The following is a 23,536-nucleotide window of genomic DNA, read 5'->3' on the forward strand; positions in this document are numbered from 1 at the left end:
ATAATCAGTAAATTGAAAGTATCTAACTACAAACCTATTTAAAAAGCAACACTAGCTCAAACAAACCCATAACTGAATTGGCATACATGGGGGCAAAAGATTCATGGCCCCTGTAACTGGTGATATAAACAAATGCAAAAAAAAGGTATTTGTTAAACAAAAATACAAAAGTTCTAGCACATAATTAGATAAAGGTTTATCCCCCAAGAAGTATTTAACAGCTTCCATTCCGGGACTATGTTAAATATGCCTTTTGTCTGTGTCCCTAATTGCAGTCATCCCTATCGACAGAATCTCCTTTCTCCATTCCCATGTTGGCTTAGTTCTTGGAATACCTTTTGCTACATTATGAATATAATGTTCTGCATGGTTATTATTTTCCTAAAGAATATGTATCCAAAATCTCTCTCTCCTTGTTTCTTGAGCTTCCTTCCTGTTTCATCATCATCCCTTTTCACTTTGAATTATAGGTTTCTGCTTGTGCTATGTATAGGAGTCTTAGCTGTGTAGCTCTGAAATGCCCCTTCAAATCGGGTGATCCCAAACTGTCCTGTTCATTGGAGGAATCAGCTTATCCACTCTTGCTGTCTTCCCCTTCCAGATAAAAATCCTTCAGCTCTTTATTAATCGCTATCTACAACTCCTCTGGTTAATGAAAATATGTGGTTACATAATTTACAGCTATTGCCTTTGTTTTACCTTCATTAATTTTGTTTCCTGAAAACATTTGAAACTCCCCCAAAATGTTCCACAGCACTGAAATGTCCTTTTCTGGTTTTTATCAAGTATGAAATAATACTATCTGCAGATAGCTTTTCTTGACTACCATAGCAGTTATATTCTTCAATTTGAGTCTCTCATTTGTTTGCCAATGGTTCTGAATATAGTGCAAACAACAAAGGGGAAAAATAACACCCCTGCCTGCTTCCTCTGCTCAAACAGAAACTATCAGAGAGGAACCCACCCATTTTAATTTTTGCCTCCCATCCCTTATATATATATATATATATATATATATATATATATATATATATATATATTTATATATATATATATATATATATATATATATATATATCCTCCTTAACCTTATAATTATATATATATATATCCTCCTTAACCTTATAATTTTATCAGGGAATGCAAATGTTTCTGCTGCCCTGCTCATAAACTCCCAACTTACTCTGTCAAGTATTTTCTCTGCATCAAGACCCACCAAAAACAGTGACATTTTTTACATTCTGCTTACCTCTGGATCATTAGTGTTCCGTTAATGTTTGGCTCCCCTCCACAAAACCACATTGATCCGTGATCAATTTTGGCTTTACCTTTGCCATTGAAATGGGCCTGTATGAAGCTGAATCTGATGGGTATTTACACACACACACTATGTATTACAGGCACCACCAATTTGTTCCAGAATGTTGGTGCTTCTCCTCCTCTTAAAATACTGTTGAACAAAACCTTCCAGATGTAAGTTTTTTCCCCTGCTAACTTCCAGCCTTCCACAGGAATACCATCTATTCTTGGGGATGTTCCTGCTGATTGGTTATATGTCACCATTTTTATCTCATCTCCTCCTATCCTATTAGTAATTGAGCCTCATTTACCTCTAATCTTGGCATATTTAATTCTTCCATAAATATTTCCATTTGTACATTTTCTTGATCTTCATATTTGTCTGCTTTTAACAGACTTTCATAACCTTTCCGAAATATTTCTAGTACCTCTACAGGATCTCTTGTCATCTTCCTTGTTACAGGCTCCCTAAGCTTTAGGGACAACCCTTTCTTCTTTCTGTTGCCTGAGTCATTGCACTAAAAGCCTTTGTGCTCTGGCATTACTGTCAAAAACAGTTGCTTAACAGCAATCCTTCTAAGCTCATGCATATTATCAAGGTAATTCTTTATTTTCTGCTTAGCATTCTGCAATTACTCCTCTTCTTATATGTGGGAGTCCCCCATTCTGCAATACTTTAGCATTTGTCAGTCCCACTAAATAATTCTCATTGCTTCTTATCCGTATCTCTTTCCTTTATTTCCATCCTATTTTAAAACCAGACCTTAATTGTATCCCAGTCCCTAGCTATGTTTTCAGAAGAAATTTCTGTCTTCTCTGACTCCCAAATAATTTCCACCACCCATTCCTTAGATTCCTCTCTTTTCAACAGAAGGGGGGAAAGTACCAGTGTCTAACTTTTATTTCATTACCCTACGTTTTTATTTTACATGTTATTGGTGCATGATCTGAGATAGTTATTAGATGCATATCAGAACTTTCACTTTAGTGCACATGTTCCTTTGAAATGTAAGTTCTGTCTAGTGTAGCCCAGTTTTTATATCTTGGGGAATAGTATACAAGTTCACGCCAAACTCCTACTACTGAGTTCACAGCTTCCATGCCAAATATGTTCATAAATTTCTTCAAAAATCTACCCCCCTTTGTTATATTTTCCATTCTGGGCCCCCCGACACATCTTCCCTGCTGCAGATCTAATTCCAGTCCCCACCTATAAGTAATATTCCCTGCTGACAACTGATTATTTCTCCCAGATTTTTCTTAAGCTCCATTATAGCCGTTTTAGGTGGGATATAAGTACATACTATTGTTATCCTCTTTCCTTGCCAGTAGCCCCTTAACACTACATATCTATCATCTTTTTATCCTCTTGTGTCACTATTGGAGCTCATCTTGCAATTAATGTAAGTATCCTGGTATTCTGCTGAGTAATGTCCTGAAAAACATTCTTTATCAAATTAATTTCTTTCCAAATGTATCTCCTGTAGCATAGCTATTTGCACTCTACATTTTAAATATAATTCACTACTTTATTTTTTGTATATATCTGTGAGACCGTTAATATTTAAAGATAGTGTCATTATGTTAGTTTATTTTCCCCCATTTTATTTATAACAGATTTTTTGTGAAGTATCGAGTTCCAGCATTTGTGTTACATACACACACTAATGTTTGGCAGGTTGATCTTTTATTTAGTTGTTGTCATATTCATTTGAGCCTATGTCTCATCTTACAAAACTTTTTGATGTTGTGTAGTCCAATCTCACCTTAATTTTTACATATGGGTTCGGAGCCGATTTACAAGCTCGAAGACTTCTGGTTGGCTCATGGCTAAGCAGGTATCCCATAGTGCACCATTACAAACCCCAGGTCTCGTTTGCCGTGTCGATGAGTTCGGTTGTGCTTTTCTTGGCTCTGGCTAAGTGTCAAAATGTTTCTATTTAAAATTTGTATTACAGTTAATATTGCGTTGTAAGGTGCTATTGTCCTAGGCAGTAGTGTTGTTTGCCCTTTTGGTGCATTCTTAGCTTAAACTTGTTGTGAGTCTGGTATCCTGTGTGCCAGTTTAGAGTTCTTTGTAGGCGCCATTGCACTTTTTTCCTTATCAGGTAGTTTGTTAGTTTGTGGCGGTTTTCCACTGCTAGTTAACAGGGGCTCCTATTGTTCTGTTTTTTTTTTCCAGACCGTTATTGGCAGCTTAGTTTCCTTAATCTGAGACTGTATTTCTGTCGGGGATCCGCTGGTTATTTGCTAAGGGTTGGAGTTCCTCCCTTAGTACGTTAGTTATTTTCTTCAAATTGTTACCACATAGAGTTATATACAGTTTTTTGTGTGTGTGAATTTTCTGGTTTGTTTAAATTAGAAGACACAGCTTTCTGTTCCACCAGGCTAGGCCCATTTAAGTTAGAGGACCTAGTCCTCTCCCCTTCTTCCTTTCGTGTGTGTGTGTGTGTGTCTGTCTGTCTGTCTGTGTGAAATGTCTAAAGAGAGTAAGGAGCACAAACCTTTGGGTTTTAAGAAGTGCATGAAATGCTCCCAAAAGATATCTTTAACGGATGGCCACAGTAGCTATGTCTACTGTTTAGGGGCCATCCACCTGCAGGAATCATGCTTGTTCTGCCATGCTTTCTCTCCTATGGTGTTACAGGAGAGAAAGAACAAGCTTATACTCAAGGGTCTATTAAAACCATCTTTTGAGGAAGTTCTATCCAGTTCTTCGGCTTCCTCCAAGTCTCGCAAATCTAAGTCTTCAAAAAGGCCTTCTCCGGCTGGTGTCTCGGAGCCGCCTTCTAAACAGTCAAAATCTGCCTCCTCAACTCCACTGCCTTCAGAGCCGAAGGAGAGCACCATTGTGGTGTCAGTGTCGGTTCCAAGTGTTTTGGAGCCGACCTCTGAACCGATTGAGTCAGCATTTGAATCTGCTACTCAGAGCCAGTCTGTGGATTACATACCGGTTTCCATGTTACTGAAGTCTCCATTTCCCCCTAGGTCAAGATCCCCTACTATGTCTTCCAGATGTTCTTCGTGTTTCACTGTTGCAGTCATTACATTTGGATAATCTGCTGGCAGGGTGCCCTCAGTTGGCCTGATTAACAAAGTCTTGGGGCCTGCGTCGGTTGCTGTCCCTTCTTCCATGACGTCAGGTCATCAGGGGTATAAAACATGCAGCTGACGCCATTTTCATCAGTCAGTCTTGCCACGCGGTGCCCGAAGTAGGAGGAGTTCGCAAGTGCTGGTTGGCCGACTCCTGAAATTTTCATTTTCGAGTTTCAGAACCGAAGTCTTCAACCTAAAGCTAAGTACCCGTTGAAACTTTTCTTGCTCCTTACCGATGTCAGTAAAAGTTAATAATTGTATTACTTGCGGGAAGCAAATACCTCAGAAAGATTTTCATTTGTACTGTATTCCTTGCCTAGGCCCTGACCTCAATGTGCATTGCTGTCGGTTTTGTGCCAAATTTAATCAACGCACAATTAAGCGTCGGTATATTTTTGCATCTAAATATTTTGGCTCATGATTTAACTATCCAGAAATGTCATCGGTTATCAATCCGACTACCAGAATACACAAAAAACGCAAAGAAAAAGACAGAGACAGACCGTCTAGGTCCAAAACCGATGACGAAGCTGCTCCTAAGCCAGTCGCCGGTTCACCAGTACTCGGTGAGGCGCTTTCGCAGCCCCTGATACTCGCTACTTTTGATTCGCAGGCCTCTACTGAGACCCATTCGGAGTCTGGTATGCCGCGAGACACTTTAAGTATTGAACCCACGGATGTCTCTACCTTAGATGGGTCTGGAGCCGCTGAGCAGGCACTGGCTTCTGAGGGTGTTTTCAGGCCTAAAGATTTGTATATTAAACCAACGCCATCTTCAAAACCTAGGCCAAAATCAACTTCTATGTCTAAAAAATACACGTTTGGGCCACGTGCACAGGCCCCTGTGCCTAAAAAACAAATTATCAAAATGACTGAGGATTTCATTCCCTTGATCAGGGGTTCCCATTTCCCCTCCTGCTAAGAGGCTTAGGCAAGGCACTGACTATGAATTTTCAGATCAGGTTTCTATTTCTTCTGATCATGAATTATCTATTCCACCTTATGAGGACTCTGATGCAGAAGATTCCATCCCTTCTGCTTCTCCTCCTAAGGATTTTCTTTTGGAGAAACTTTGCATACCTTAGGGGAACACTTTCACTGGGAGAGTCAGGATTTCTCAGAATCTAAAAAGAGGCTTAGGGATTTCCTTCTTCCTCAGCATAGGCCTTTGGCTATACCTGCTGTTCTAGACATTGTTGATGGTGTTTTCTCAGAATCCAGCATGGCTCCTGATTCCCTGCCTCCGGCTCCTAGTAAGCCAGACAGGGTATTACAGGGTTCCTGACTCCCACAAATTCATTTTTAAAAACCCTACTGCTGACCCTGAAACCATTTCCCAGGGTCCCAAGGGCATTAAGGCTTCTTCTTCTTCTAAAAATCCTACCCCTTCAGATAGTGACTTCAGGGCGCTGGATAGATGGGGTAAGAAAGTTTACACATCTGCAACCTTGGCAATCAGGGCTTTAAACTGTCAATTTCATATGCTTAAATATCAGCAGCATGTCATGGGCTTACTTAAACAGAAAATGATGTTGATTTCTGACTGTGTGGAAAATAGAGTCACAGGATTTATTGCATTCAGCTGAACAAGTTGGAAAGCATACTTTGCAGTATGGTTTTGATTCCTTGGAGGCCTCTTGCAGGGCCGCTGTAACTGGATCTGTGATAAGAAGGCATGCTTGGCTCAAGGAGCAAACTCTGCCTGATCATGTAAAAGCAAAATTGTTGGATGCTCCTTTACAACAGGACAGTCTATTTGGTAATAAGGCAGAAGAAGTTTTGAAAAAGATGGACGATAAAGCTAAATCTATACAAACTGTAAAAGATTTCCTACAAGTGCAGCCACCCAGGTTCAGTAGGCACTGGCCTACTAAGAATTGGTCCTTTCCAGTATCCACCAGAGTCACTCAGGTCAAACCCAGACACTCCAAAGGCTCCAGGTTTCAGTCACAAGGAACTTACAGAACAAAACAATGGGGAGCCTCCACCTCCAAATCTGGAAGTAACAAGGCACCTCCCTACGGTAAACAGTCTCAATGACTTTCCTCTGCCATCACCAAGCACTTATCTTTTGGCACCCCCTTTGGAGGGAAAACTGGCACTTCATGCACGAAACTGGCATCTAATTACCCAGGACTAGTGGGTTTTAAATATAGTCTCCCAGGGATACAGATTTCATTTCCACACGTTGCCAATCCCAAATGGATGGCCAGATCTGCCTCCAAATCAGTGGGCAGAGGCCCAGAAACAAGTTATGTCCCTCATGAATATGGGGGCTATTCAGCCAGTACCAGAAAAGGAAAAGGGACAAGGTTTTTATTCAAGACTTTTCCTGGTACACAGAAAAGACAAATCATGGCATCCAATTCTGGACTTATCCATTCTAAATACATTCCTGGACATTCCAAAATTCAAGATGCTGACTCAACAATAGTTACTGCCTATGCTAGGCGAGGATGCCTGGTTTGTAACTCTAGACTTAAAAGAGGCTTACCTGCATATATCAATCAGGGAATCTTGCCGAAGATACTCCTGCTTCAAAGCAGGCTATTTCCATTACCAGTTCTCTGCACTGCCCTTTGGCTTATCTACTGCGCCCAGGGTCTTCACAAAGTGCCTGGCACCAGTAATTGCATTTTGCAGACAAAAAAACATTCAAATTTTTCCTTATCTGGACGATTGTCTAATTCAGGCAGAAAACAAGGACACTTCTACAGCATATGGCATTTGTAAAAAGGCTTCTAACTTGTCTAGGGTACACCATAAACGAAAAGAAATCACAACTGGTACCCTCTCAAATAATTACATTCCTGGGTGCAAGCTTGAATACAATTGCCCAGATGACTTACCTCACGCCAGAAAAACAAATTCAGTTGATGACTTGCTTCAAACCACAAAAACCCAGCTATCTGCAGGCTTTGAGGTTCATGGCTTCCTGCATTCTACTAATTCCATATGCAAGACTGCATATGAGGAAACTTCAGTGGTACCTAAAAAGCTTATGGAGTCAACATTGTCACAGCCTGGAAACAATGATTCCTATCATCCCTTGCCTGCAGCAAGGGTTTCTATGGTGAGCAGAGGCCTGTCGCCAAAACAAGGGACTGTCATTCATTCCACCCCCTGCCACCCAAAACAAATGAAAGTATTTCCATTGTCCCAGTTTTGCATTAAAGGGCAAACAGAACATGAAATATACTGAAAACAAGTGATGAAATTTGAATGTATAAATTAGACTTTTTAATTGTTTGAGCAAACATTTGTTTTAAGTTTAAAGTGTTAGAATATAGATAAATAATATTAATTTAATGAGTGAATGAGCAGTGTAGTGTTTGTGTATTAATGAGTCAATTGATTTATGCTTGTGATTGGTTAGTACTTCTTATTTAATGAAGTAGTTTTTGTAAGGAAATGTATTCTGATGAAGGCTATGCTGTGCATAGCCGAAAGCGCTTAATAACTTTTTTCAACTAAATAAAACAACCCATTTAGTATTACAGCCTGGTTATATCTATTTACCAAGTTATTTTTAATTTGGGTGTATTAGATATAAGAACTGATGATTCTAGTTAGTCGAAAGGTGTGGGATACTCCTGATGCCATGGAGGCAGTCCCCAGGAGACCTAACAAGTTTCTGTCTGCCCCTCTTGGTAAAGAGTTTTTGTCTAAGGGCGTTCCCGTAGATGCCATGGTGGTGGTGGCAGCCACAAAGAAGGAGCTGGCAGAGACTTCTTCCTCTGTTCATCCGCCAAGTAAGGATTCTCGACAGATGGACAGATTTGGGAAGCGTATTGTTAGTTCAGCGGCATTTACCCTTCGATCGTTGAACTATCTTACTCACTTAACGAGATTACAGAGGGATCTCCTCAAGGAGTTAGGAGATTCTATACAAGGTGCGTGTACTAAGGGAGTCCCTGACAAGATCATCCACCTTAAATTCTGTAGTTAACTCCTCCATGCGGCTTATCTCCTATGCAGCTGATGAAACGAGTAGAGCAGCTGGTTCAGGAGTTGCCCTAAGGCATCACTCCTGGATGCGCTTGTGTAATTTTGCAGAACCATTCAAGTCTACTTTCACTATTGCTCCATTTGATGGTTCTACGGTGAAGGACACACGCGTTGTGAGCAAGAAGGAAAGACTCTGCCGTGGGAGTACGTTTTACTGTTCCCTCTCGACCATACCCCAAAGGTCAAAGGGGCGGTAAAATGTGGTTCAGAAAGTCCCAGAGGGTCTTTCCGTACACACAGGGTGAACCTTCCTTCAGAGGCAGAGTAGGAAATGGGAGACGTCGCCCTAGAGGCAGGGGCGGTCTCACAATACCAACAAGGCCGTGATTCCTTTTGGGGACGGCCTTATCGGTACTCCTGATGTGAGACCCGACTGCATTTCTCTGGGGCCGGTCGGGGGTCGCATTTCTTTATAAACAGAAGCCTGGCGAAATATCACTCCAGACAAGTGGGTGCAAAGAGTTGTTACCAGAGGCTATATCATTCCCTTTTCCCTTCCACCGTTTGTTCCCAAGACGATCCCAGATGTACCACCCAATCACAGGGATCAGGCAACTGTGGAGATCAACAAGTTGCTTTTAAAAAGAGTCATCCAGTCCATCCCAGCAGACTAGATAGGATCCAGAACTTACTCCAGGTTCATTTTAGTACCAAAATGAACCGGAGATTGGAGGCCAATATTGGACCTCAGCAGGTTAAACGAATCCGTGAAGGACAAGTTTTGGATGGTAACTCTGCCGTAGATACTCCCGTTGTTAGGGAAAGACTATTGGATGTGCTCTCTAGATCTCCAAGACGCCTACTACCATATAAAAATGGACAAGGCATCCAGGAGCCATCTACACTTCTGGCTGGGAGCCAGTCATTATCAGTTTCGTGCTCTGCCCTTTGGTCTCACCAAAGCCCCCAGGGTGTTCACCAAATGCATGGCAGTAGTGACAGCTCACCTGAGACGTCAGGGATTCCAGGTGTTTCCGTATTTGGACGACTGGCTCCTGACCGCCCCCACCAGGCATCTACTTCTCCAAAACAGGGACGCCGCTATTCAACTTTGTGCTTAGTTAGGGATGTCCATAAATTGGGGAAAATCTGCATTATTGCCCTCTCAATCTGTGATTTTTGTAGGTGCAGAGGTAGACACAGTGAACATGCCAGCTCGTCTCCCCGCCAACAGGGCACAAAACTTAATCTCTCAAGTTCATCATCTTCTCCCATTGTGGAAGGTCAAAGCGAAATGGGTTCTTCAGCTCCTCGGGACTATGGCTTCCACCATTCTATTGATACCATTAGCCAGGTTGCACATGAGAATTCTCCAGTGGCTTCTGTCTTCTCAGTGGTCCTTCTAATATTTCCTGCTGAGTCATCCTATCCTGCTAATGTATTCATGCAAGAAGAACCTTCTTTGGCTAGACCCCAACCAGTTGATCATGGGCGCCCCCTTTGTTCCTACCCAACCCATTGCCACTGTAACCAGGGATGCCTCCCAGATCGGGTGGGGGGGGCATTATCTCAGCAGGACTGTCCAAGGCACATGGCAAAAACACAAGGCTCACCTGCATATCAAGTATTCTGGAGATGAGGGCGGTGCTCCTAACATTGCAAGCACTTCAAGACCTTCTTCCTCTCGACTATTGCGATACAATCAGACAGCATGTCGGTAGTTTGGTATATCAACAAACAGGGCGGCACCAGATCTTACCCACTCTGTTGAGAGGCCATGCAAGTTTGGGAATGGGCGATTTCTTCCCAGCGCTTTCTGGTTGCAACGCACATTCCAGGGACAACCAACGTGATAGCTGACAAGCTCAGCCGGGTGATCCTACTGCCTCACGAGTGGTCTCTGAAACAGGAAACAGCGGAACAGATTTTCCGCAAATGGGGGACAACCTTGCTGCGACCTCTTTGCCAGCCCAGTCAATACCAAATGCAGCAGCTATTTTTCCCTCATTCCCCCTACGGGGGAGACACCCAGAGACTATCTGGCTCACGATTGGCCCATGGGACTTCTGTATGCTTTTCCTCCATTTCCTCTCATTTCCAAAGTGATTCAGAAAGCCAGTCGGCTGGGAAGCAAGTTGATCCTCATTGCTGCTTACTGGCCTCGTCAGGTCTGGTTCCCCTTCCTCGAGCCTCTTCTCCTGGACGATCCTTGGATCCTGGACCCATCTCCAGATCTGTTGACTCGCATGTCAAGTTCATTGCATCCCTCAATCTACACCCTCAAGTTGACAGCGTGGCTGCTCCAGTTCCATCCCTAGTCAGGCTTCACGATGTATCATCCTCAGTGTCACATATTCTTATGTCCTCCCATAAACCTTCAACTAGGAGGCTATGTGGCAGTAAATGGAAAAGAATTTTCTATTTGGGCACACTGCTTCTATCCCTGTGATTTTGGAATTTCTGTCTGAGCTTTTTCAACAAGGAGCTGCCCCTGCCACTATGAGTCCAATTGGTGGCAATTTCTCATTTTCACTTAAGGTTTCCAGATAACAATTTAATGTCTCATAAGCTATGCAAGACCTTTTTGAAAGGAGTCACTCTTTTGAGACCACCACTGCAAGAACCTCTGGCTTCTTGGGATTTAAAATTTGTGTTGTCCAAACTGACATCTTCCCCATTTGAACCTTCCCACTCATCTTCATTGAAATTTTTGTCTTGGAAGACTTTGTTTTTAGTAGCTATCACGTCAGCTAGACTGGTTTCGGAGCTACAAGCCTTGTCTGTTAATCCTCCTTATTTGATCTTTCACAAAGACAGGGAGTTACTGCATACTTATCCCTCCTTTGTCCCCAAAGTTTGTTCCCCTGCTACCTTAAATCAATCCATAGAACTCCCAGTTTTCTTCCCTAATCACTGTAATGCAGCTGTATACCGTTTTCATCAGCTGGACGTTCATAAACAACTACATTTTTATTTACAGTGGACCAAGGAATTTAGGAAGTCAGATCAACTATTCATTTCCTTTTCTGACTCCAGATTGAGCTTACCAGTTTCTAAAGTTACACTATCTAACTGGATTTCCAGTTGTATAGCCTTTATCTACATTTCAGAGGGCAGACCTTTACCCTGCAGGATCAAGGCTCATTCTACCAAGTCGCTGTCTACCTCTGCAGCCTTTCAAGCCAGGGTCCCACTTGATAATATTTGTGCAGCAGCTACGTGGGCTACCCCTCACACTTTTATTACACATTACAAATTGGATTTAGCTTCCAGGGTTAGAGCATCCTTTGGCTTCACGGTGCTTAGGAGTATTTTCCAGTGAGCCACCCAAGAATAAGGCGCTAAGGACGCTGTCCCATATGTAAAAATGAAGGTGAGATTGGACTACACAACATAAAGAAGTTATGTACTCACCATAACGTTCCATGTTGGTAGTCCATCTCACCCTTCATTTTTACCAACCTGCCCTCCTGCCCCCATCCTGGAAGATCTGGAGTTAATAGTAATAATTAATTTGGTTATCTTTGGTTGGAGACCCTTTAGTATTGGTTTGTCTGTTATGTTTTTTTTTCTTCTAGTGAGCAGCAAACAAGATCTGGGGTTTGTACTGGTGCACTATGGTCTTCGAGCTTGTAAATTGAACCCATATGTAAAAATGTAGGGTGAGATGGACTACCAACATGGAACATTATGGTGAGTACATAACTTCTTTTTTAATTGAAAGCCCTCAAAAAGAAAAGAATACACCCGCAATACACAACAAAAAACTACTAACTTGATATTAACACACAAAACTATGCACAACTTCTTCAAATATTGAAGTTTTAGCTTCCTGACAGTAACAGTTGTCCAAAACTGGCAGCCACACTCTCAGACTTGGGTTAACCTAAAAGTAAGGGTATCTGTGGTAAGATGCATGGTACAGCCTGTGCTTCTACTAAGTGTTGTCTGTTTTTTTTTCATATCTTTATTGCTGTCCCAGAATAAGAAAACAGTTGAATGTTTTCAAAAAACTTGATCACTTGGCCATTGGAAGAAAGCTATTAAAAGAAAGTCTTTTGTTTTTATTACTTTTAATCACATGGTCTCCATGGAGATGTAAGAACCAGATAACAGTTTGTTACACCAAGTATTTGTTTGTTAAGAGGAGAACTTTATTATGTTCAATGTTCTTTTTATTTGCTTTCTCTTAAAGCCGAGAGCCTTAATCCAATCATTCCCTATGCAAAAATGAGAAAAAAAACACTTTTTTATTATATCATACTCTCTTGAACAGACTTTACTTCTCTCTTCTTTTACATTGCAGTATGTACACTTCTTAAAACTGAACAAGGAGAAAGAGAAAAGAAGAAAACAAACAGGGGTACATGTTTACTGTAGTATCCCCATTACACTTGAAAATAACTGAGAAAGCTTTACTTTATAGCATGCAGATATGCACTATACAAATGTTAAGAAGAAAAATGTATTTTCCTTGCAGTTAACTCTTTCTCTCCTTTCCCCTCTCCTAAGTTTTCTTCCAGACATTAATAAGATAAAGTGGGGCATACGCTTTAGAGTCCCCTGCAGGTTTAACAAAGTCAGAAAATTCCAATATTTCCTGGTTTTCCTGTTCAGTCGTGTTTTACAAATATAACTAAAATGTTATAATCCTACATTTATTTGTCATTTTCTGAGTTGCTGGTTTTATTCCTGTTCATCTCCATCTCCCCAATCCAGTCTCTGCTTCCTTTCCAATGTACTCTCGGTTCTTCTATTCATCTTTTGTGCTTTTTTCTCTCTGTCAAACATTTTCCATTGAAACACTGGAAAAGGTTTCACTGTCTGTCTCTCTCTGGTCTTCATTACCAGAAGAACAAGAAGCAGAATCTGTTACGCAACTCACTTTTTGTTGGACAAAGTTTTGTCTTTCCTCCTTAACATGTCCTGCATCAAAAAACTACTTTGGCCATCCAGTGGAGAATATTCTGAGACTAGCTGGATACAGCAGTTTGCATCTCGCAGTTGGCTTCTCACCGTTCACTGATTAGTGGAATAAATTTAGTCCTCCTTTGCCTAGCGTACACTGAGTAATAATTTTCCACAAACACTCTACTGTCTCGCACTTTTAGTACGTTGTCATTCTGCCACAGTTTTATCAGAAATGCCTCCTCCTGCTTGTAGGAGTGAATCTTTACTATTAAAGGTCTAGGTTGCTTTCTTGTGGCCAACTATGGAGCATACATGCATACAATGTGCCCATTCAATTAACAACAACTGGTGTGGAGTACAGTCCATTTGCTTATTTGTGCTTTCATAAAATTAATAGTCTGTTCCTTCCAGCTTCTCTGGTACAGCAGAAAATCTCAGGTTTTTCCCTGCATGCTCTGTCCTCTAATTCTATTATTTTTTGAAATCTCTTCTTGACCAGTCTCATATTCAGCTAGCCTTTTCTTCATTTTGACCTTCGATTTTTGCAGTTTTATCACCACATCTGGATATCTGTTTAAAGCTTCTTCCATTTTATCCAGCCTTTTGTTGTTTGAGTTGATACAATCCATCAGTGTTTTTTTTTTATTTTTAATCAGTTCTGAGTACGTGACTTATTTTTTTCCTCTAGGTTACGGGAAGTCATGTCTTGCACCAAACCTGGAGCTTGCACTGCTTTTTGCTGAACAGCTGCAGAATTCTTCCAAGTCAGTTTTTCCCTCACCTTTTCTGGTTGATTTTTTTTCATGTCCTCTGAATTTTTTGTTGGCATCCAGGAACTGCACTTACTAGCCATTTACTGAAATTTATACCAAAAAAATAGTTGACTGGCTCTGTCTTCTGAGTTTCTGTTTTCACACTGGAAGAGCTGAAATTAAGCTGTTAACTCATTGTGAAGCCATCTTGGAAATCTCATTATTCTATGGTCTTTGTGCATATTTAAACCTGTTTAGCACTTGGTGATCTTGTGGAAGGCAGAACTGGCCCAGGACTGGCTTGTCAAGCAGTTCATAAGAGAGCAGATTGCAGTTGGTAAGAGCGAATATTTTTTTAATTTGTTTTTCAGACTGGCAACTGCTCTTTGAGATAATCATGGGAGAGCTAGGTCTAGGAATTTTCCCTTTCCCCGCTGTTGCGTCATCTGTTGAGTTGGTATATGTAGCTTGCAGGGGGATTACCCCTCTGCAAAAAAAAAAAAAACTCTACCACAAGATGTTTTCTAGATTGATCTAAAAGATTGCTCTTTTTGTCCACTCTTTTGAACATTCAATATTTGGTGAGACAGTTGAGAGGTCCTGTACCTTTGCCTGCCTTTGAAAAAACATATTTTTCCCTGTCCTTGAAACTTTGCCTGGCTTGCCCATCCACTGTTCATACTCTTCTCTTGGAAGATATTTTGCTTTGTAGCTCTTCCCTCTGTGTGTTGGATCTCAGCACTTTAGTTGCTTAATTTGTATGAAACCCTGTTCGAACTTAGGGTCCCTTATTAACCCACATTTTCTTCTGGAAATGGTATCAGAATTGTCCTTAAACCAGTTATTAGTAATCTCACATTCCAGCAACCCCTCCCCCCATGGGAAATCCTTGGGCAAATGCCCTCTGTACCCTTGACCTACCCTGACAACTCAGATTCCATATGAACTTTGTTTCACTTACTCTGATAAGGAGTGACTGTAGCATAATAAACCCCGTACAGATGGATTGAAAACACTTATCTGTTGCCATCAAGCATCTGGTTATCCTTTGACTAAAACTGTCAAAGCCACTGCATTTGGAATGTGTCTGCATTTTACTGTCTGTTTTCAAGAATGCCTATTGCAAGCAAATATGCAGTGGCCATATGGTCATTGGTTCACACCTTTGATAAGCATTTCTTGGACCTTGATTTCAGGATTAAGGCCCTTTTTTTGTAGCTCCATCGTTGCGTCAGGACTTAGCTCTTTGAGAGATTTAAAGTATTTACTGGTTGGAATTCTTTTTTTTTATTTATTTAATTTATTTGTTTATATATTTATTTATTGCATTTGTTAACTGGGGAAAGTCCAGTGGGCCTGGAATGAGCCCATTTTCAGTGGAGATCCGGGGAGAAAAGCTCCGCAAAGTTACATGCAAAGAAAAGTATAATCACATAAACAGAAAAACTCATACAGTACAATTACATTGAATGAAACTGGTAATAGAAGCAATAGTGAAAAAAATAAAATCACTGACATATAGAAGTAATAAATGGCATATATTTCAGTGACATATTAGTGAATGATATTTACAATGGTGCATAGAGTGTATTCAAGTAGTACATGGAAGTGATATATCTGCAGGTGCATAGCTGTGAGGAGATTAGAGTGTAAGTATAGTAGGAGATGGAAAGGCAGAGGGTGGAAAGGATAGGTTTAAATGACAGGGAAGCAGTAAGGCAGAATGAAGGAAATTATGTGAATAGTTAGAGGTATAGCACTGGGAGGAAAAATCAGGAGTTGGGGTTGTGTGTTGGGGAGCAGGAGCATAACCATTTTGAGGAGAGATGCAGTTTGAGGGATTTTTTTAAAGGAGGCCAGGTTGCTGATTGTTCTGAGTGATGTGGTTAGCTTATTCCATGCCTTAGAGACATTATATGAATACAACATTTGACCAGCTGAGAGCTTGGGTTTCTCTATGGATAGTAACATTGTGTTTTTGGACCTAAGGTGCCAGTTCGAATGGAAGATAGGGAAAGGCAGGTTTCTGGGTGGTAGATGAGCTTTGTGGGCTGTAGTTTATTGTAAGAATGTGGGATAGTGTGTGCATTCTAGCCAGTTTAGTTGATACAGAGAGGAACAGTGGTGGGTAGAATATTTAGCATTTGTGGCAAATTTGGCAACTTTGTTATAGCAAGAGTCTAGTTTTGTTCTCAAGGAGGACTGTAGATTGATGAAAGTAGGAGCGCTATATAGATTGGTGAAGGTAGGAGCGCCATATAGAAGTGTTGGAAGCAGGAAGGTTGAGGCTTAGCAGTAGTCCACTGAAGAGGGCTTTCAAAGTCTGAGGCAACAGGTAAGTAATAGTTGCTGTTTGATCTGTTGTGTAGGAGTTTATAAATCAGCACTGTGATTGCCAAAGTCTGTATTGGGTGTTATCCCTTTCCATGATAAATGGTGCATCAGTGGTGGTTACTGCAGTGTGATAACTAGAGTATCCCAGCATTCAGTTGGGTTTGGAAGAAGACTGTATTTTAGATGGCATTGAAATTAATGCTACAGAGCCATTATTTGATTAATATTATTGCACATTTTCTTTTTAACTTTTTTTTTACAGCAGCCTGTATTTACCAGTCATCTAGGTGTGCTGCTGTGACTAGGCCCCTTTGTTCTCGGTCACTGAGGTGGGAGTCATTTACTTTGTGGCCATTATCTAGGGAGCCATGAGGTTGTTTCTTGTTTTCTGACTTACCCACCCCTAGTTCTCTCAGACAGAAAGACTTCCACTATCTTTCCACTCTATACATGCAAAGCATAAAGCTGCTGTGGGAAAACAGATTGATAGATATTGCATATTCTGTATGGTAGATATTGCAGTGAACTGCATCCCCCCACCCGACCAGGATGAAAGAGCTAGCATTGACTACTCACTGCTATCCTGTCTCACCACCTCTTCAGTACCTTGGGCCTTAGCTAATCAGAGGTCCTCTGGATCACAGATTGGACTCAGTGGCTTATAACATTTGCAAAGGCTCAACTGGTGTTTAGGACTTAGAAGATGAGTTGGTGTTAGCAGGTGCAAGTATTTTGCTTGTTCTCTTTATATAACCATTCTCTGAAAGAGTCCAGTGTAATCCAAAATCTTGTATATATGACCACATTTTCCGAAACCTTGCTTTTGGAGCCAGGGCATTCTACTCCCAATGTCATTACTTGCTGTATTTCCTGAGCACTGATGAAATTTAGAAATATGCTGTTTGAATTGATCTACTAATGGGTAAATAATAAAATAAAAGTAGCCCCTGAATTTGTATTTTTGCAGATATTTTTACGGGAGAGAAAAAACAAATGTCTGTTTTGTTCACAGGGAGATCGGTTTGGAGGTGCTTTGGATGCAGCAGCTAAAATGTTCAGCCATGCATTTGACAGTGGACTCATTCCTATGGAGTTTGTAAACAAAATGAAAAAGGAAGGGAAACTAATTATGGGAATTGGACATCGTGTGAAATCTGTAAGTTCATTGCCTTTATTCATCCTTTTCTCTGATTCTTCCTTTTTTCTACATGTGATTTGTACTTCTAAAAAATTAGAAGGGAGCCTGTTGCAGTAGGCATGTTGAGAACTCTAAATAAAATAATATTTTTCTTTTTAGAATGTTCAGTGAAGGCTCTTTTATTGCAATGGAAAGTTGAAGAAAAAAGTTATAGTTGTAGTAGTTTGTTGTCTCTTTAAATATGAGATAATAGATTAGTCTCCATGGCACTTCATTGGTTTGGAGTTACATATACAAGTTGTAAGTCTTTCTGTAACTCAGTCAGGCAGGCTCTACTGCTTGTATATACTAGTTTGTCAGGATCTGGTGCACATTATTATGCATTTGTTAAAGCTGTTTTTCCCTACTCGCGCACGTGTGTGTGTCTCTCCCTCCATAAATGTATTACATGTGTGTGTGTGTATATGTCTGTGTGTATATGTCTGTGTGTATATATATATATATATATATATATATATATATATATATATATATATATACATACATATATATATACATACATACACACACACACACACACACACACACACACACACACACACACACACACACACGCGTGCGCACACACACATGGTTTATTATGAAAATGGAAATGCTACCCAGTCAAGTCAGAAACATCTTTCAGCCCCCATCTCAAACCATGGTAATGTCGAGGGTTTGATATTCGCTGTTTTGTCAATGTGCCAGTTGACCTGCATCTCCTGTCCGGACATTGATATTCTGGCTTCGGTACAGTAAGGTTCGATGATTAGCCTCCTGGAAAACTTGATTTAGACTGTCCGTCACTCGACCAGGTGCATTTACATGTTTTCATAGTAAAACATACACATATACGTATATACATGCATATATATTTTTTTCCTGATGTGCCTGTGACAGAAGTTTTTTATTCGGTAACTTTTTGTCACCTTTAATTAAAAAAAATTGAAACAAAGCTCTACATAAAAAAGGTAAAATGGCAGATCTTTCATTATTAGAAGGTTTTTTTTTTTTTGTTTTGTTTTGTTTTAAGTAAAAGATTTTCTGATCCAGGACTTTATAATACAATGAAATGACTTTCTTGGCTTCTGTGCCACATAACTTTGCATTCCATTTATGACTAAAGTCAATAATTTTTTATCTTTCACATTTCACATTTTGGAATGCTTTTAATTCATCTACCTTATTTGTGATCTTTTAGTCTTGGTCTTTTTACTTGGGGGGGGCTTTTCTGACAGATTTTTCCTTTTCTGAGTAGAACGTTCCTGGATAGGAATACTACTATACAGTCAACCTTGGGGTCTGTAAGATGCTTAGCCACAATCACCCTCAAACAGACAAACCTAAAAGTTCTTGCCATCCCTGTCGAGTGCTCAGTATTGCTTACCTCCCAAATTAAGCAGGACATTACATAAGCCTGGTGTAAATTTGTCTCACCATCCAGTCATAGCCAAAGTAGTACTTTGACCTGCAGGTGTAACTTATTCCATAGAATGGGAATATGTTGTGTTAGGAACCTCTCCCACCAACTAGTCTTGTTTATGTTTTTGTGTATGTTTAGGGCTCTAGAGCAGGTGTTTGTAGAGACCCTTGTTTTGCAAAGAAATAGGTTGTCAATGAGATTGGGACTTTCATGGCTCAAAAAGCTTATAAAGGAGTCACCTCAGAACAACATATAGGTTACTGAGTATAAGGAGAGTTCTGCCAATCTTTCAGAATAGTTCAAGAATTTAAGGTCTTTTGTTTTCATTGGTTAGAAATCTTTGAGGCCTTTCCAGCTGAGCTGTATATTTGTACATACCAGTGGAGAGTGTTGTATTCAATGAGTGGTCTGGTAAGGGAAGAATACAGAGGTAGTATGACTTCTTTGGCTCTTGAAGATATTCCATTGGTAATTAACTGGCTCGATGGAAGAATTATTGACTATGGTGGAAACGTGATGATCAAATGAGAGTTGTCCACATAAGTACCCAGGTTTCTTATGAGGATTACCCTTTACAGCATATGAGGTAGGAACAGCTTTTTTGCTAAACACTGCAACATAGCACTTGATACATTTAACTTCACATTTTCAGCACACCAAGCATTGCACATTCCAGCCCTTGCTGGAAGTGTCTACGGTCAATAAATGAACAGATACCTGTACCCCATTTGCAGTCATCAGCAAACTTGGTCAACTACACTTTAGGGGTATTGACTTGGATGTCCCCAAAATAAATGCAATCAGGAGGGGGCTTAGCATAGATATCTGTGGCACACCACTCATTACAATTTTACATTCAGAAAGTATGATAGTGTATTATATATTATAGTATATGTAATACTATAGATAGTACTATATTATGTGGACGGTGCAATGGTGCAGCGGTAGTGTTGTCGCCTCACAGCAAGAGGTTCTCATGTTCGATTGTTGGCTGGGGTGCCTTCTGTGCGGAGTCTGCATGTCCTCCCTGCATTTGTGTGGATTTCATCCAGGTGCTCCGGTTTCCTCCCACTTTATATAGACCTTCTCCCCAGCCTTTCGCTGAAAATTGGCTTTGTTCCAAGTCGGACTTTCCCAGTTAACAAATGTTAAATAAAATACGAACAACTTTCACAACTTGAGATCTGTTGGATAGCCAAGTTATAGTCCAGAAGACAACTTTGGGGCTTACATTAATATTTCTTCTAATTCTTCAATAATTCTAGCATGGGAAATGGTATAAAAAGCCTTAGCCAGGTGAAGTTAAGTAGTCTGCATAGACTGACCACTGCCCATAGCTTCCACAGCATCTGTAACTTTTTCAAAGAATTTTGCTAGGTGTAGGAGCCAGGATTTGCACTTGTAAAACTAAGGTGAGCGGGATATAGTTCAGTTAGGTTGCCTATTTCTGCAAAATGAGTTCTGCTATTGTATATAAGGCTGGTGATGCTCATGGGCCTGTGCCACCCTTGTGTAGGAGATTCACAATGGCTGACCTCCATGATCCAGGCGCAAACCCTGTAAGACTAACTGAGGTAGGACAGTTGAAGTAGAGGCTCAGGTAGTGCATACTTGACAGTGAGGCAATTGTAACCTAGTATGTTGTCTGGTCCCACGGAAGTATTATTTTTAGCCTTTGACAATTATTCTAAGATTTGTTCCAAGGTGATTTTTGGGGGAAAATACATTTTCAGAGCTATTAGGGGCAAAAATGTGGATAGGTGGGGATAAAGTTGGCACTAAATTTATCTGCTGATACATTGTCATATCTTTGAGATCAGTGTGTGTGTGATATTCTTATGAGTGTGCATTTTTGACATTATGTCAGAAGGTTAAGGAATAGCTGATGAAAGATTTGTAGTTTCCTTTGATATTTTGTAGTAACCTTAAGTTTGTATTCTGTTTTACATTTTCTAATAGTCCTCTTAGATTCTTTACTGGCATGTTTCATTCTGGTGTAGAGGTAAGGGGATGATCATTTCTTGTAACTCATCTTTTTCTATATGAAACTGAGTTTATTCACTGATGATAGAGTTATAGTAAAGATAAGTTGTATATTAAATGAATAAGATTAACATCTTTAAAAAACATCTGTTTGTGAAAGCTATGAAAAAAAAACTTTTGTTACCAAGTACTATCACTGAAACACATCTTCACTGTCATTACATAAGTAAGGAAATTCTAATCTCATGGGAACGGAGCTGTTTTTTTCCTAATCTAACAAGTTCAGCACTTGACTCAGTACAGAGGTGAAAATGGTAAAAATATATAAAAAAATGTTTTTAAAAGAATTAGTAGAGAACTATTTGCAAAACAATAAGCAAAGGGGTATCATCTTGTGTTTTTGTCCTCACTGAGTTTTTAACTACATCACTTGTAATTAATAAATTTACTATTAATATGATATTATTTATAGTTTTCTCCTTTTGTTTCCTGCCATAATTAAGCCAAAATCCCCACTTCTAATATTTAGACATTTTATTAAGGTGTGTTAGTTTTCCCTCTCCAAATGTTATTTCATTCATCTGATGCTTAAGTTAATCGGTATTGGCTACAGTCTGGGATTTCCAGTGCCAATTAGCTCATTTCTTAGCTGCTAGTAAAATTAAAACCAATAAATGGGAAATTTGGGGGTTGAGGTGAATGCGTCTTCATCTAGCCATCCCAGTAGAAAAACTTCTGTCTAGCCATCCCAATAGAAAAACTTCTGGAGTAATAGTGATTGCCTTTGATATGTTAAATAAATTAATAAATATATGTTGACCGGAAAAGTCTGACTAGGATAGAGCCTATTTTCAGTGGAGGCCTGGGGAGAAACATCCCATACATACGTGTTTGGAATATGGGAGGAAACCGGAGTACCCAGAGGAAATCCACGCAAATGCAGGGAGGACATGCAGACTCTGCACAGAAGGCACCCCAAACAAGAATTCGAACTGGAGAACTGCTTGCTGCGATGTGACAGTGTTAACCTGTGCACCACTGTGCAGCCCATAAGATCTGTCTCTTGTGCTAGAAATAGTCAAACTCAGACATGTACAAAATATATGCATCTAATTTCCCCTTTCTCCAGACAGGCATCTCCAACAAGTACTGTCAGTTCCTGGGTAAATTTTGCTGAGTCTAGCTGGTGTATTAAAGAATTTGTGGAGGCATTTACAGACAAAAAATGCGAATAATAGATTGCATTAGATCCACTAACTGAAACCACTTTTCTTAACTGCATGTTAAGTACTTTTTCCAAGGAGTTCCTGGTCTTTAACACCAAGGATCATTTAGTAACCATTAGTGCTTAGACATATTTTGAGAGCTGATCTTCCGTAACCAAAATCATTAGATTAATTGTATCTTACCCTTTAATGTCTTGGTTACAATAATTAGAAAGGGATCTCATTTTATTAACCAAACCATAATAATTCAAATGAGCACTGTTCAGAAGGTCATACCTCACCTGTGCATCATGCTGTGAAAGAAGTGATTTGCCTGAGATGAGTTGATATTAGTACTTTAATCTTATTTCCCTTTTTTCACAATTTGCCTCCACATCAGGAACTGTTCCAGCCTCTCTCTTGTATCCAGTTTGTAGTAATATTTCCTTTATTTCACTTAAGAAGTGTAAATTCCATATATTACCTTAGCCTTTAATGAGTGATTGGAGCACAGATGGAATATCTTTAAAAGGAGTACAGGACAGAAAAAGATCTATCAAATTCATTCCCCTCAAGCAGGGAACTCTCATATCTATCACTGAAGCCCAAATTAAACAGTAAGAAGGAGTTAAAGTTTGACTGTAATGGCAAGTGCAATTCCATACCAATAGAGTTGTAAGTTGGGGGTGCTGAGACTTCCCAGTTTTGTGGGAATGTCTGTTTTATCCCAGTGTTATAGTCATAAGTAAATAACATTAAGAATTTACATTATATGCCGCTAGTTAGGAACAACACTTCAGGATGTGCAAACAGAAATTTTATTTTTTACAGTGCCGTGAGTTAGTCTTCATAATTCTTGATGAAGCATTCTCACTTTACATACAAAAACTATAATTTTATACATTTTATTATCAAACTGCTCATGCAATTTCATGACATTATAATGACTGTGTCCTATAAAAAACTTTGCAAATGTCCTCATCCCTCATGTTTTTCGCCTTAGACTTCACGTGAACACCTTCCTATACGTGATTCACTTGCTTCCAAAGGGTCTTGTTTCTGACCTTGAATGTTTCAGACCTGCTCTAGCAACAATGCACTCTTAGCCTGGAGGAGTCAAGCTAACAAATTCCTTTTTGTAATAACTACATGCCTCACTTCATGCAACACGTACTATTCTTAAAAGAATGCAATTTAAAAGACAGCAATACTGTGGCTTATGAAGCTGTATTTTTCCCCGCCCTGCAAACAAATTATATTTGCTTTTTTAATAATCATATTATAGCATCATTAATAAACTGAAATGAATATACATTTTAATAAGCTGGCCTTGTCCCATAATTTCTCCCTCTGACACCATCAGTGTCATACCATACATATAATTATATTTTTATTTTTCTTAACTTGA

The 23,536-nt window shown here is 39.9% G+C and overlaps 1 protein-coding gene across 1 annotated transcript in view; it reads left to right on the plus strand.

Annotated features, from left to right (window-relative positions):
- ACLY (ATP citrate lyase) overlaps nucleotides 1–23,536 on the plus strand; it is a gene marked incomplete at its 5' end in the record, with an annotated part of 1,378,630 nt that overhangs the window by 1,051,879 nt on the left and 303,215 nt on the right. Inside the window, 1 exon segment of the mRNA XM_044054761.1 lies at nucleotides 17,353–17,496. Within this exon segment, the coding sequence (XP_043910696.1) occupies nucleotides 17,353–17,496 (144 nt within the window).

The sequence above is a fragment of the Protopterus annectens genome, chromosome 13.part0 (genome assembly GCF_019279795.1).
Source record: "Protopterus annectens isolate FY-2018-M chromosome 13.part0, PAN1.0, whole genome shotgun sequence".
NCBI classification, from domain to species: domain Eukaryota; kingdom Metazoa; phylum Chordata; order Ceratodontiformes; family Protopteridae; genus Protopterus; species Protopterus annectens.